Below are 14777 nucleotides of genomic sequence, written 5' to 3' on the forward strand. Positions count from 1 at the left end.
GTGTAATGTGAATCAGGGGCACTATGTGCAGTGTAATGTGAATAAGATTGTGGTACTATGTGGTGTAATGTGAATCAGGGGCACTTTGTGCAGTGTAATGTGAATAAGATTGTGGTACTATGTGGTGTAATGTGAATCAGGGGTACTATGTGCAGTGTAATGTGAATAAGATTGTGGTACTATGTGGTGTAATGTGAATCAGGGGCACTATGTGCAGTGTAATGTGAATAAGATTGTGGTACTATGTGATGTAATGTGAATCAGGGGCACTATGTGCAGTGTAATGTGAAGGAGATTGTGGCACTATGTGGTGTAATGTGAATCAGGGGCACTATGTGCAGTGTAATGTGAATCAGGGGCGCTATGTGCAGTGTAATGTGAATAAGATTGTGGCACTATGTGGTGTAATGTGAATCAGGGGCACTATGTGCAGTGTAATGTGAATCAGGGGCGCTATGTGCAGTGTAATGTGAATAAGATTGTGGTACTATGTGGTGTAATGTGAATCAGGGGCACTTTGTGCAGTGTAATGTGAATAAGATTGTGGTACTATGTGGTGTAATGTGAATCAGGGGTACTATGTGCAGTGTAATGTGAATAAGATTGTGGTACTATGTGGTGTAATGTGAATCAGGGGCACTATGTGCAGTGTAATGTGAATAAGATTGTGGTACTATGTGGTGTAATGTGAATCAGGGGCACTATGTGCAGTGTAATGTGAATAAGATTGTGGTACTATGTGGTGTAATGTGTATCAGGGGCACTATGTGCAGTGTAATGTGAAGGAGATTGTGGTACTATGTGGTGTAATGTGTATCAGGGGCACTATGTGCAGTGTAATGTGAATAAGATTGTGGTACTGTAGTGTAATGTGAATCAGGGGCACTATGTGCAGTGTAATGTGAATAAGATTGTGGTACTGTGTGGTGTAATGTGAATCAGGGGCACTATGTGCAGTGTAATGTGAATAAGATTGTGGTACTATGTGGTGTAATGTGTATCAGGGGCACTATGTGCAGTGTATTGTGAATAAGATTGTGGTACTGTGTGGTGTAATGTGAATTAGGGGCACTATGTGCAGTGTAATGTGAAGGAGATTGTGGTACTATGTGGTGTAATGTGAATCGGGGGCGCTATGTGCAGTGTAATGTGAATAAGATTGTGGTACTATGTGGTGTAATGTGAATCAGGGGTACTATGTGCAGTGTAATGTGAATAAGATTGTGGTACTATGTGGTGTAATGTGAATCAGGGGCACTATGTGCAGTGTAATGTGAATAAGATTGTGGTACTATGTGATGTAATGTGAATCAGGGGCACTATGTGCAGTGTAATGTGAATAAGATTGTGGTACTATGTGGTGTAATGTGTATCAGGGGCACTATGTGCAGTGTAATGTGAAGGAGATTGTGGCACTATGTGGTGTAATGTGAATCAGGGGCACTATGTGCAGTGTAATGTGAATCAGGGGCGCTATGTGCAGTGTAATGTGAATAAGATTGTGGCACTATGTGGTGTAATGTGAATCAGGGGCACTATGTGCAGTGTAATGTGAATCAGGGGCGCTATGTGCAGTGTAATGTGAATAAGATTGTGGTACTATGTGGTGTAATGTGAATCAGGGGCACTTTGTGCAGTGTAATGTGAATAAGATTGTGGTACTATGTGGTGTAATGTGAATCAGGGGTACTATGTGCAGTGTAATGTGAATAAGATTGTGGTACTATGTGGTGTAATGTGAATCAGGGGCACTATGTGCAGTGTAATGTGAATAAGATTGTGGTACTATGTGATGTAATGTGAATCAGGGGCACTATGTGCAGTGTAATGTGAATAAGATTGTGGTAATATGTGGTGTAATGTGTATCAGGGGCACTATGTGCAGTGTAATGTGAAGGAGATTGTGGTACTATGTGCAGTGTAATGTGAATCAGGGGCGCTATGTGCAGTGTAATTTGAATAAGATTGTGGTACTGTAGTGTAATGTGAATCAGGGGCACTATGTGCAGTGTAATGTGAATAAGATTGTGGTACTGTGTGGTGTAATGTGAATCAGGGGCACTATGTGCAGTGTAATGTGAAGGAGATTGTGGTACTATGTGATGTAATGTGAATCAGGGGCACTATGTGCATTGTAATGTGAATAAGATTGTGGTACTATGTGGTATAATGTGAATCAGGGGCGCTATGTGCAGTGTAATGTGAATAAGATTGTGGTACTATGTGGTGTAATGTGAATCAGGGGCGCTATGTGCAGTGTAATGTGAAGGAGATTGTGGTACTATGTGGTGTAATGTGAATCAGGGGCACTATGTGCAGTGTAATGTGAATAAGATTGTGGTACTATGTGGTGTAATGTGAATCAGGGGCGCTATGTGCAGTGTAATGTGAATAAGATTGTGGTACTATGTGGTGTAATGTGTATCAGGGGCACTATGTGCAGTGTAATGTGAAGGAGATTGTGGCACTATGTGGTGTAATGTGAATCAGGGGCACTATGTGCAGTGTAATGTGAATCAGGGGCGCTATGTGCAGTGTAATGTGAATAAGATTGTGGCACTATGTGGTGTAATGTGAATCAGGGGCACTATGTGCAGTGTAATGTGAATCAGGGGCGCTATGTGCAGTGTAATGTGAATAAGATTGTGGTACTATGTGGTGTAATGTGAATCAGGGGCACTTTGTGCAGTGTAATGTGAATAAGATTGTGGTACTATGTGGTGTAATGTGAATCAGGGGTACTATGTGCAGTGTAATGTGAATAAGATTGTGGTACTATGTGGTGTAATGTGAATCAGGGGCACTATGTGCAGTGTAATGTGAATAAGATTGTGGTACTATGTGATGTAATGTGAATCAGGGGCACTATGTGCAGTGTAATGTGAATAAGATTGTGGTACTATGTGGTGTAATGTGTATCAGGGGCACTATGTGCAGTGTAATGTGAAGGAGATTGTGGTACTATGTGGTGTAATGTGTATCAGGGGCACTATGTGCAGTGTAATGTGAATAAGATTGTGGTACTGTAGTGTAATGTGAATCAGGGGCACTATGTGCAGTGTAATGTGAATAAGATTGTGGTACTGTGTGGTGTAATGTGAATCAGGGGCACTATGTGCAGTGTAATGTGAATAAGATTGTGGTACTATGTGGTGTAATGTGTATCAGGGGCACTATGTGCAGTGTATTGTGAATAAGACTGTGGTACTATGTGATGTAATGTGAATCAGGGGCACTATGTGCAGTGTAATGTGAATAAGATTGTGGTACTATGTGGTGTAATGTGTATCAGGGGCACTATGTGCAGTGTAATGTGAAGGAGATTGTGGCACTATGTGGTGTAATGTGAATCAGGGGCACTACGTGCAGTGTAATGTGAATCAGGGGCGCTATGTGCAGTGTAATGTGAATAAGATTGTGGCACTATGTGGTGTAATGTGAATCAGGGGCGCTATGTGCAGTGTAATGTGAATAAGATTGTGGTACTATGTGGTGTAATGTGAATCAGGGGCACTTTGTGCAGTGTAATGTGAATAAGATTGTGGTACTATGTGGTGTAATGTGAATCAGGGGTACTATGTGCAGTGTAATGTGAATAAGATTGTGGTACTATGTGGTGTAATGTGAATCAGGGGCACTATGTGCAGTGTAATGTGAATAAGATTGTGGTACTATGTGATGTAATGTGAATCAGGGGCACTATGTGCAGTGTAATGTGAATAAGATTGTGCTACTATGTGGTGTAATGTGTATCAGGGGCACTATGTGCAGTGTAATGTGAAGGAGATTGTGGTACTATGTGGTGTAATGTGTATCAGGGGCACTATGTGCAGTGTAATGTGAATAAGATTGTGGTACTGTAGTGTAATGTGAATCAGGGGCACTATGTGCAGTGTAATGTGAATAAGATTGTGGTACTGTGTGGAGTAATGTGAATCAGGGGCACTATGTGCAGTGTAATGTGAAGGAGATTGTGGTACTATGTGATGTAATGTGAATCAGGGGCACTATGTGCATTGTAATGTGAATAAGATTGTGGTACTATGTGGTATAATGTGAATCAGGGGCGCTATGTGCAGTGTAATGTGAATAAGATTGTGGTACTATGTGGTGTAATGTGAATCAGGGGCGCTATGTGCAGTGTAATGTGAAGGAGATTGTGGTACTATGTGGTGTAATGTGAATCAGGGGCACTATGTGCAGTGTAATGTGAATAAGATTGTGGTACTATGTGGTGTAATGTGAATCAGGGGCGCTATGTGCAGTGTAATGTGAATAAGATTGTGGTACTATGTGGTGTAATGTGAATCAGGGGCACTATGTGCAGTGTAATGTGAATAAGATTGTGGTACTATGTGGTATAATGTGAATCAGGGGCGCTATGTGCAATGTAATGTGAATAAGATTGTGGTACTATGTGGTGTAATGTGAATCAGGGGCACTATGTGCAGTGTAATGTGAATAAGATTGTGGTACTATGTGCAGTGTAATGTGAATCAGGGGCACTATGTGCAGTGTAATGTGAATAAGATTGTGGTACTATGTGGTGTAATGTGAATCAGGGGCACTATGCAGTGTAATGTGAATAAGATTGTGGTACTATGTGCAGTGTAATGTGAATCAGGGGCACTATGTGGTGTAATGTGAATAAGATTGTGGTACTATGTGGTATAATGTGAATCAGGGGCGCTATGTGCAGTGTAATGTGAATAAGATTGTGGTACTATGTGGTGTAATGTGAATCAGGGGCACTATGCAGTGTAATGTGAATAAGATTGTGGTACTACGTAGTGTAATGTGAATCAAGGGCACTATGTACAGTGTAATGTGAATAAGATTGTGGTACTATGTGGTGCAATGTGTATCAGGGGCACTATGTGGTGTAATGTGAAGGAGATTGTGGTACTATGTGGTGTAATGTGAATAAGATTGTGGTAAAATATGATGTAATGTGAATTAGGGGCACTATGTGCAGTGTAATGTGAATAAGATTGTGGTACTATGTGGTGCAATGTGTATCAGGGGCACTATGTGGTGTAATGTGAAGGAGATTGTGGTACTATGTGGTGTAATGTGAATAAGATTGTGGTAAAATGTGATGTAATGTGAATTAGGGGCACTATGTGCAGTGTAATGTGAATAAGATTGTGGTACTATGTGGTGCAATGTGTATCAGGGGCACTATGTGGTGTAATGTGAAGGAGATTGTGGTACTATGTGGTGTAATGTGAATAAGATTGTGGTAAAATGTGATGTAATGTGAATTAGGGGCACTATGTGCAGTGTAATGTGAATAAGATTGTGGTACTATGTGGTGTAATTTGAATTGGGAATAAGATTATGCGACCACGCCCCTTTCTTTTGAGACCACACCCTTTCTTGTCAGCGCGCACCGTCCCTTTATTAAAATAAGCGCCGAGGGGTGGGGTGAGTTCCACCACTTCTCTAGGACCACTTTAAGCACTATATATATATATATATATATAAAAATAAATATAGACCAACTATGAAGCTGAGAGGTGGCGACGTCACACACTCCGGAGTGGTAGAATGTGATCTCCTTGTTGCCGAGACAGCGGCAGTTGTTGTGGAAACCAGACAATAACAAGCATCCTCAGCAACGATGCAACACACTCACCTGCACAGTGACCCCCTTACTCTGGTACTCGGCATGCAGCCCCCGGGAGAAGAAATCCACAAATGCCTGGCGGAGGGAAGGAGAGGATAGGAGTTAGGAGTATCCTTGAGGTACTTTTATTATTTACAAGCATAACAACAGTATTATCTATCTAAGCTCAACGGGGAAGTGTGGACAACCTTGAGAAAAACAAATGACATCTACAAATAATAGTCTAAAGACTGCAGCGCAAGTAACACTCGTTGACGTACTGGGGGCAATTCAATTGTTTTGGGCGCCCGTAGCTCCCGTCTAAAGTGACGGGAGTTATTCAATTAAGCGAGCTGCTCCTAGCTGGCTGCGATGGCCGCATTCTCACGCCAAAATGCACAGATTTAGTGTCAAGCCCCAAAGTCCTACTTTAGGCGGATTTCTCCCCGCTCCTCAGGGGGGTGCAAGTAGAAATCCACGATCAGCGCAGCCTTGGAGCTGGTCGCCCAAAGCTACTGAAAATGCCCCCTATGAGCCCGATTTTTCACAGGAGCCCCTATTTTCCACACAGTGCACAGAACTGTGCAACATTTGCCTCGTCTGCTGGGTGAAGGTGATTTAGGAGTCGCTACCAAAATTCAGGAAGTGGTCTGCACCTGTACCACTTCCACATTTAAAGATGAGATTTTATTTTGTGGGTTGAGATTTATAGTGGAAATTATAAGGAAAAAGTCGTATTTATAGTTTATCGAAGTTATATTTATCAGTGTATCATAGGACTATCACTCGTCTTTGCTACAGTCGCGCCAAACAGCCCCTCTTGTCACCTGGCCCCGCGAGACTGTGCTGAGTAATTTGATATGTGACGCTGGTATATCTGTGTGTGACAGTCTCTGAATCAGCGCGCCAGTGCTACGATGCAGCGGCCGCAGTTTTTTTCCACGCCAAACTCAGTTTACAGTCTCGCACACAGATGTACAAGTATTGCATATCAAATTAATCAGCATAGTCTCCGGCGTCCTAGCCGCATCGCCACTTATGCTCACACCAGGCTGCACAAGACCTGGCGGCTCCCTCACACCAGGCTGCACAAGACCTGGCGGCTCCCTCACACCAGGCTGCACAAGACCTGGCGGCTCCCTCACACCAGGCTGCACAAGACCTGGCGGCTCCCTCACACCAGGCTGCCCAAGACCTGGCGGCTCCCTTACACCAGTCTGCGCAAGACCTGGTGGCTCCCTCACACAAGGCTGCACAAGACCTGGCCGCTCACTCACACCAGGCTGCACAAGACCTGGCGGCTCACTCACACCAGGCTGCACAAGACCTGGCGGCTCCCTCACACCAGGCTGCACAAGACCTGGCGGCTCACTCACACCAGGCATATCGCGCTGCCTGGCCTATTGAGGCTGGAAGAGCAAGGGCACATCTGTATATTTTACGCAGGACTCCTCAAGAAAAATTTTAGTGCGAAAAGTAGCCGATAGGTCGATTATGGAGTTGCACAATGTGAGGACAGAGTGATGACGGACAGACTATTGTTTCATTACTGCGTTATCATTAGTGTAACACCACAAAGGTAATCGTTCATTACAGTGTAGTCTTGTTATCCATCTGTTTGTCATTTTCACTCTGTTTTTAATTTTACAGCGTCAAATTGGTGACTTTTTCACAATTTTTTTTTTTTGTTCTGCGGAATCCTGTTTCCCATGTCCTAATTATCCGCTTTTTCCACCAAAATCACATGGTCCAGCCCGAGGCACTGAGCACGGGTTTCAAGCCGTGTCATAGCGGCTTGAACCCCGTTTACACAGCAGGCTGGACCCGGGATATTGCCAGGGCATACTTCTGCCGGCGCTTGGAGATTACATCATCTCCAAGCGCCAGGAAATGACGCTCTCCCTATGCCATAAATGGGACCCATTTCCACTGAACTTTACCAGGGTTTTACCAGCGTATAACTCTGCTGGAGACCCAGAAAGAAATTCCGGATCAGTTGACCTGGGATTTTTTCCTAGGAGCCTTTTCCACTGAGCTGAGACCCGGGTTGACACGACAATAACCTGGGTTTTAGCTGCAGAGGTAAAAGGGTATTAGTCTCCTGGCCAAATGTGGTGACATTCCGGCTGTTAGATCGAACCGCAGACTGTTCTGAATAGGGGAAATTTTATTACTGCCACCCTGTATATGGATTTATACCCCTGATGCAGTAATACAGGAAGCTCGAGGCCTGAGATATAGCAAACTCTGAATGAGGTCCAGTGTTTTATATTATTTATATTACAATATGACCAATTGCTTACGAACAGTTTGGACAGCAATTGTACATACAGGTTGGGTCGCCCAGTGCATCATACACAGCATAGCGTCAGCCTACCATGTACAAGATGAACAAAATCATCTTTTATCCAGGAGGACTCACTTGTACCCAGGCCAAAGCCTTTAGCTGCTGACCTAACACCACTAAACTGGCCGGTCACAAAAAGCACCCACTATGAACATATTGTTAGACAACAAACCCTGCCTCAGGGGGTCACCTGTAGTTAAAGAGGAAAGGTTGCCCCGTAGAGACCAATAACCAGACAGGTGGAGAAGCTTACAGAGACTACGGGCAAAATTTACTAAGCGGCGGTTTGGTGGCGGTTTCTAGTCTATTCTAGACCCCGGGGGTTTGGTGGCGGTTTCTAGTCTATTCTTAATCCCTGGGGGTTTGGTGGCGGTTTTGCAGTGGTTCTAAATGACAGCCCTGTTCTATTCTATTCTAAAATGTGTTTTGATGGCAGGTTTGCAGCGGTTTGGCCTTTGTAAATCTGCAGAAAGCAAAACCGCCGCCAAACCACATTTTAGAATAGAATAGAACATGGCTGTCATTTAGAAACCACTGCAAAACCGCCACCAAACCCCCGGGGTTTAGAATAGAATAGAAACCGCCGCTTAGTTAATTTTGCCCTACATATCAAATATCAAACAGAGGGGAATGGATTTACATGACAGCCAGTGAGCACATAAGGGTGTGAGTTGGTTCACATTTGGCAGTCAGGGGTTTGGAGGGAGTTCGTCAGAAATGTGGAGCTGCGCAGCTAAACCGGTTGAGTACCTACCTTAGTAGCTGAATACACAGTAAGTAAGGGTACTGGGTACATGCCACTGGCAGAGGAGATATTCAGAATGACACCCTTGGATCTGAAAGACAAAGAGATGCAGTGTTGGAAGGCATCGGTATAATACAGTCACATGCCAATTACTTTACAGAAAAGCCGTGTCGGGAGCCCTGCATGGAAAGACCAAGCCAAGAGAAACGATTGCAGGGTATAAGCGTAATCCAACCCCCAAACGTGTACAATAAAAACCAAAAACCCGTCGTACAAGTGGAACCATCACTTTTGCACAGGCGCTTTGCGAGAACAAGGCCTTACTCATTTGTTAGGAACTGGCGACATCACCACGGCAAAATGGCTGCCTCCATTAGGAGTGACACTAACTACTGAGTGCTGATCCACTTTTGACAAGTGGTCTATGCTATTTAGCGGTCTAAAAAAACATAACTGCAAGTATAATTGGATCGCTTCAGATGAAATAAAAATAATATGTTTATTAAATCAACAATATAGATACATTATGTCAAATTGGGATCTACAACAACATCTAACTCCCTCTGAAGCCCACAGTCAATTTTGCTGCAATACGTGAGCAATAACGTACAATGCTGGTCAATGTAAACTTTCCCCACTACGCAGCAGAGAAGAACGTGGCAGTGTTCAGGATGGCGGGACAGCTGCTCTCCGGAGCAATACTGAATTGTCCCCCTCCCCCACCTGTACTTTGGTAATTAACAGAGGCCCAGCAGGGCTTGATGATGAATAGGCCCCTATATTACTAAGGTCCATTGGGAGGAGATGCCCATAAGCGGGGTCACCTGCACACGAGTCTCATCCTCTAACAATCCTTGAATTTTCCTTGGCTAACATGAGCGGATGCAGGTGATGGGACCCCATGCAGGGGTGTGGTGATATTATAGGTCCAGTCAATGTAGCAGCTCCTGGGGCGGGTGCAGAATTGGGCGTATGGCACAAATTGCAGATTTATTTACTGTACAGAAAGAAAGTCGTACACACGTTGTAGACTCGCTGGTATTCTGTTCTCCTTGCGCTCAAAGAGGTTGAGCGGAGGCCGAAGGGCACTTGAAAATGTCGGCAAACAACAAATGCGTCTTGCGCAGGCCACATCAAAGATGTAATTGCGCCTGTCGGGAGCAGTTATCACTTGTTGGTGGTGATGATAACTAGCAGCCGCTTGGATTGGCAGAATGTATCCTGGTGCCGCCCACTGATACGTTTACTACTAATTGTATGATTGCTACAGTCTATTAAACATTATTTAATTGACATCTGCAAATGATCGACGTCAGGAAAGCAAATTCCAATTTGTGGCAGGTATTTAAATTAAAAAAATAAACTAGTACCTTATTATTAGAAATGATTAGAATTAAGAGAGTTAAGAGGAGGTGCGGAAGGCTTCAGCAGGGCACATTTTGAGACTGAGAGGCCAGGCGAAACCCTGATTGTGGGAGAGAGAAGAAGAGACCAGGGAGGAGGAGGGGAAACGGTCGATAGCTGAGCATAGCAGGGGGGAGGTGGTGAGTGTGAGTGGTGATGAGGCTGGAAAGGTAGGGAGGGAGAGTGGCTGAGAGCTCTGTGAGTGTGAGTGGTGATGAGGCTGGAAAGGTAGGGAGGGAGAGTGGCTGAGAGCTCTGTGAGTGTGAGTTGTGATGAGGCTGGAAAGGTAGGTAGGGAGAGTAGCTGAGAGCTCTGAGTGTGAGTTGTGATGAGGCTGGAAAGGTAGGGAGGGAGAGTAGCTGAGAGCTCTGAGTGGTGATGAGGCTGGAAAGATAGGGAGGGAGAGTGGCTGAGAGCTCTGTGAGTGTTAGTTGTTATGAGGCTGGAAAGGTAGGTAGGGAAAGTAGCTGAGAGCTCTGAGTGGTGATGAGGATGGAAAGGTAGGGAGGGAGAGCGGCTGAGAGCTCTGTGAGAGTGGTGATGAGGTTGGAAAGGTAGGGAGGGAGAGTGGCTGAGAGCTCTGTGAGTGTGAGTGGTGATGAGGTTGGAAAGGTAGGGAGGGAGAGTGACTGAGAGCTCTGTGAGTGTGAGTGGTGATGAGGTTGGAAAGGTAGGGAGGGAGAGTGGCTGAGAGCTCTGTGAGAGTGGTGATGAGGTTGGAAAGGTAGGGAGGGAGAGTGACTGAGAGCTCTGTGAGTGTGAGTGGTGATGAGGCTGGAAAGGTAGGGAGGGAGAGCGGCTGAGAGCTCTGAGAGAGTGGTGATGAGGTTGGAAAGGTAGGGAGGGGAGAGTGGCTGAGAGCTCTGTGAGTGTGAGTGGTGATGAAGTTGGAAAGGTAGGGAGGGAGAGCGGCTGAGAGCTCAGTGAGAGTGGTGATGAGGTTGGAAAGGTAGGGAGGGAGATCGGCTGATAGCTCTGTGGGTGTTAGTTGTGATGAGGCTGGAAAGGTAGGGAGGGAGAGTAGCTGAAAGCTCAGTGGTGATGAGGCTGGAAAGGTAGGGAGGGAGAGTGGCTGAGAGCTCTGTGGGTGTGAGTGGTGATGAGGCTGGAAAGGTAGGGAGGGAGAGTGGCTGAGAGCTCTGTGAGTGTGAGTGGTGATGAGGCTGGAAAGGTAGGGAGGGAGAGTGGCTGAGAGCTCTGTGAGTGTGAGTGGTGATGAGGCTGGAAAGGTAGGGAGAGAGAGTGGCTGAGAGCTCTGTGAGTGTGAGTGGTGATGAGGCTGGAAAGGTAGGGAGGGAGAGCGGCTGAGAGCTCTGTGAGTGTGAGTGGTGATGAGGCTGGAAAGGTAGGGAGGGAGAGCGGCTGAGAGCTCTGAGAGAGTGGTGATGAGGTTGGAAAGGTAGGGAGGGGAGAGTGGCTGAGAGCTCTGTGAGTGTGAGTGGTGATGAAGTTGGAAAGGTAGGGAGGGAGAGCGGCTGAGAGCTCAGTGAGAGTGGTGATGAGGTTGGAAAGGTAGGGAGAGAGAGTGGCTGAGAGCTCTGTGAGTGTGTGTGGTGATGAGGCTGGAAAGGTAGGGAGGGAGAGTGGCTGAGAGCTTTGTGAGTGTGAGTGGTGATGAGGCTGGAAAGGTAGGGAGGGAGAGTGGCTGACAGCTCTGTGAGTGGTGATGAGGCTGGAAAGGTAGGGAGGGAGAGTGGCTGAGAGCTTTGTGAGTGTGAGAGGTGATGAGGCTGGAAAGGTAGGGAGGGAGAGCGGCTGAGAGCTCTGTGAGTGTGAGTGGTGATGAGGCTGGAAAGGTAGGGAGGGAGAGTGGCTGAGAACTTTGTGAGTGTGAGTGGTGATGAGGCTGGAAAGGTAGGGAGGGAGAGTGGCTGAGAGCTCTGTGAGTGCGAGTGGTGATGAGGTTGGAAAGGTAGGGAGGGAGAACGGCTGAGAGCTCTGAGTGTGAGTTGTGATGAGGCTGGAAAGGTAGGGAGAGTGGCTGAGAGCTTTGTGAGTGGTGATGCGGATGGAAAGATAGGGAGGGAGAGTGGCTGAGAGTGTGAATTTTAGGCGGTAAAGTGTAGGGAGCCAGTGGAGAGTCTGACAAATGGATGGAGCAGCCAGTGAGTTAAAAAGTGGTGGGAGCAGGTAGAGGATGCATTGAAGTAGGCCAAGAGAGGGAATAGAGAAGAGGAGGCTTCAATAATCAAGGTGAAGTGAGAAGGGGGGGAATTATAGTTTTGGGGTTTACCAGGGTAAAAAGGGTCAAATCCTGGAAATATTACGGATTTAAGTAAGGATTGGGTGAGGGACTGAATGTGGAGTTGGGGGGCGTGAATGACACCCAGACAGCTAAAGATACGGAAGAGAGGGAGGTGTTGTCAGCGGAGAGAGATATGGGTGGTGGAGAGAGGGGGTCACCTCTCCCACTGTGCATGTTGGCCTCAGGGCAGCCCTTAGCTCATTAATATATAGAGAACACTGGCCCTGTCATTTTAGCATTTACTGCTAACACTGACAAGCCAGTGTGGGTGTAACCCTGGATGCATATATTTTACCTTATCCAATATTATTATAAAGATCTGCATCTCTCATCCACATGCATTATATGCTCCCAGTTACAGGCTGCACCCTCTCTGTGGCATGCCCTCCTATGCACTACCAGCTTACACCCCCTCTATACAGCCCACACATACAGTAACTCTACATACAGTATATTCTCTTTATACGCTCACACATTCTGCAGACACATGAACTTTCAAAGAAGCGAGGCGTTAAGCCTAGGTCCAACCCAGACTGAAGGAACGGCAAAATCCTAGAAACACGAAACACTCGAGGATCGTAGTTTCTGGACTCACACCACTGAAAATAAGTATGCCATACTCAGTGGTAAATCCTGGCGGAAGCAGGCTTGTGCGCATGTAGCATCGTGCTGATGACGGAGCTGTAAAAACCCAGAGACCTTAAGCCGGATGTCTCAAGAGCCACGCCGTCAAAGACAGACGACCCATTTCCGGGTAAAGGCAGGGACCCTGAGACAACAGGTCCCGATGTTGAGGTAGAGGGAGCGGAGCGTTGATGGAGAGGCTCCGAAGATCGGAGTACCAAGGACGTCTTGGCCAAGCCGGAGATTTCAGAAGGACCCGAGGAAGCAGGGATATCGGAGGGAATAGATACGCCAGCTGAAAGGTCCATTTCACTGACAGCGCATCCACCAGGCTTGTGCCTGCATCTCTTGTCCTGGACCCGTACACAGGCAACTTGTGACTGTGACGGGAGGCCATGAGGTCCACCTCCGGCAGTCCCCACCTGTCCATGAGTAGCTGAAATACCTCTGGGTGAAGCGGCCATTCCCCTGGATGCACGTCGTGACGGCTGAGGAAGTCCGCCTCCCAATTAAGGACTCCTGGAATTAAGAATGCCGAGATTGCCAGAAGGTGGCACTCCGCCCGAGACAGGATGCGTGACACCTCTGACATCGCTGCTCGACTGCGAGTCCCCTCTTGACGGTTGATGTACGCCACCGTGATGGCGTTGTCGGACTGAACTTGAACGGCCCTTCCTTCAAGAGAATGACCGGACAACTGGAAGGCCCTGTACACGGCCCGAAGTTCCAGAATGTTGATCGGGAGAACTGCTTCTACCACAGTCCAACAGTCCTAGAGTGAAAGTGGACCAGTCACTGCACCCCAACCCTGGAGACTGGCATCTGTCGTGAGCAGAACCCAGTCCGGGATCCAAAAGGGGCAACCCTTGGTGTGATGAGATGGCTGAAGCCACCAAGCCAGCGACAGGCGCACCTCCGGAGACAACACCAGCAGATGAGTCCGGATCCGGAAATCGGAAGTGATGCCCGTCCCATCAGGCCTCGGTTGTTGACTGTCTCGGGAAGGACTGACCCTTGGACTTCCCTTGAGTACGAAAGGACCGAAAGGCCGAGGCCCTAGCCTTAGAAGGCGCAGCCGCCGATGGCAGAAAAGCAGACTTAGACTTTGCCAGGGTATCAACAATTTTGTCCAGGTCTGAGCCGAACAAAATCTCCCCCTTAAAGGGTAAGGCCTCCAGGCCTTCCTTGGAATCCACATCTGCTCTCCAAGAACGGAGCCACAAAGACCGGCGAGCAGTCACCACTGCAGCCGATACTATGAAGTCAGAAGACTGGCATCCAATATAGGAAGCAGCATCCCTCATCTGTCCCACTAAAGCTCTCTGAACCTCCGGAACTTCCTCAAGAAATGTATCTTCCAGTACATTGGCCCAGCTCTCAATGGCTTTAGCCACCCAAGATATGGCCATGGACGGACGGGCCACTGCCCCTGAGAGAGAATAAATTGATTTTAAACAAGTCTCCACTTTCCTGTCTGTGGGATCCTTTAGGGTTGAAAAGGAAGGCATAGACAAGGTAGCACTCTTGATTAAGCGAGTAACATGAGAATTCACCGCAGTCGGGGTTTCCCACTTTTTGCAATGACTTGCAGGAAATGGATAACTAGACGCCAAATGTTTTTGCGGCTGGAACCTTTTACTAGGTCAGATAGAGGAAAAACAAGCAAAGTCACCTTTGCCTGCTTCAAATTTTGATACTTGCATTTAGTGGCCGGTGCGTCATCCTCTATCTCAAGAATGGACCGCACCGCCCTTAACAATGCCGGCACATTAATAGAAGATTTAGTTTCCAACTCCCGGACAGG

General features: G+C 46.8%; 1 protein-coding gene across 1 annotated transcript in view; it reads right to left on the bottom strand.

The window, feature by feature from the left end:
* HSD17B12 (hydroxysteroid 17-beta dehydrogenase 12) overlaps window positions 1-14777 on the bottom strand; it is a 98669-nt gene that overhangs the window by 17163 nt on the left and 66729 nt on the right. Inside the window, exons 8-9 of the mRNA XM_088451812.1 lie at window positions 8710-8791; window positions 5639-5704 (exon numbers count right to left, since the gene is read on the bottom strand). Coding sequence (XP_088307938.1) covers window positions 5639-5704; window positions 8710-8791 — 148 coding nt within the window. The remainder of the gene's footprint in view (window positions 1-5638; window positions 5705-8709; window positions 8792-14777) is intronic.

The sequence above is a fragment of the Taudactylus pleione genome, unplaced genomic scaffold, assembly GCF_031769625.1.
Source record: "Taudactylus pleione unplaced genomic scaffold, aTauple2 ptg000027l, whole genome shotgun sequence".
NCBI lineage: Eukaryota > Metazoa > Chordata > Amphibia > Anura > Myobatrachidae > Taudactylus > Taudactylus pleione.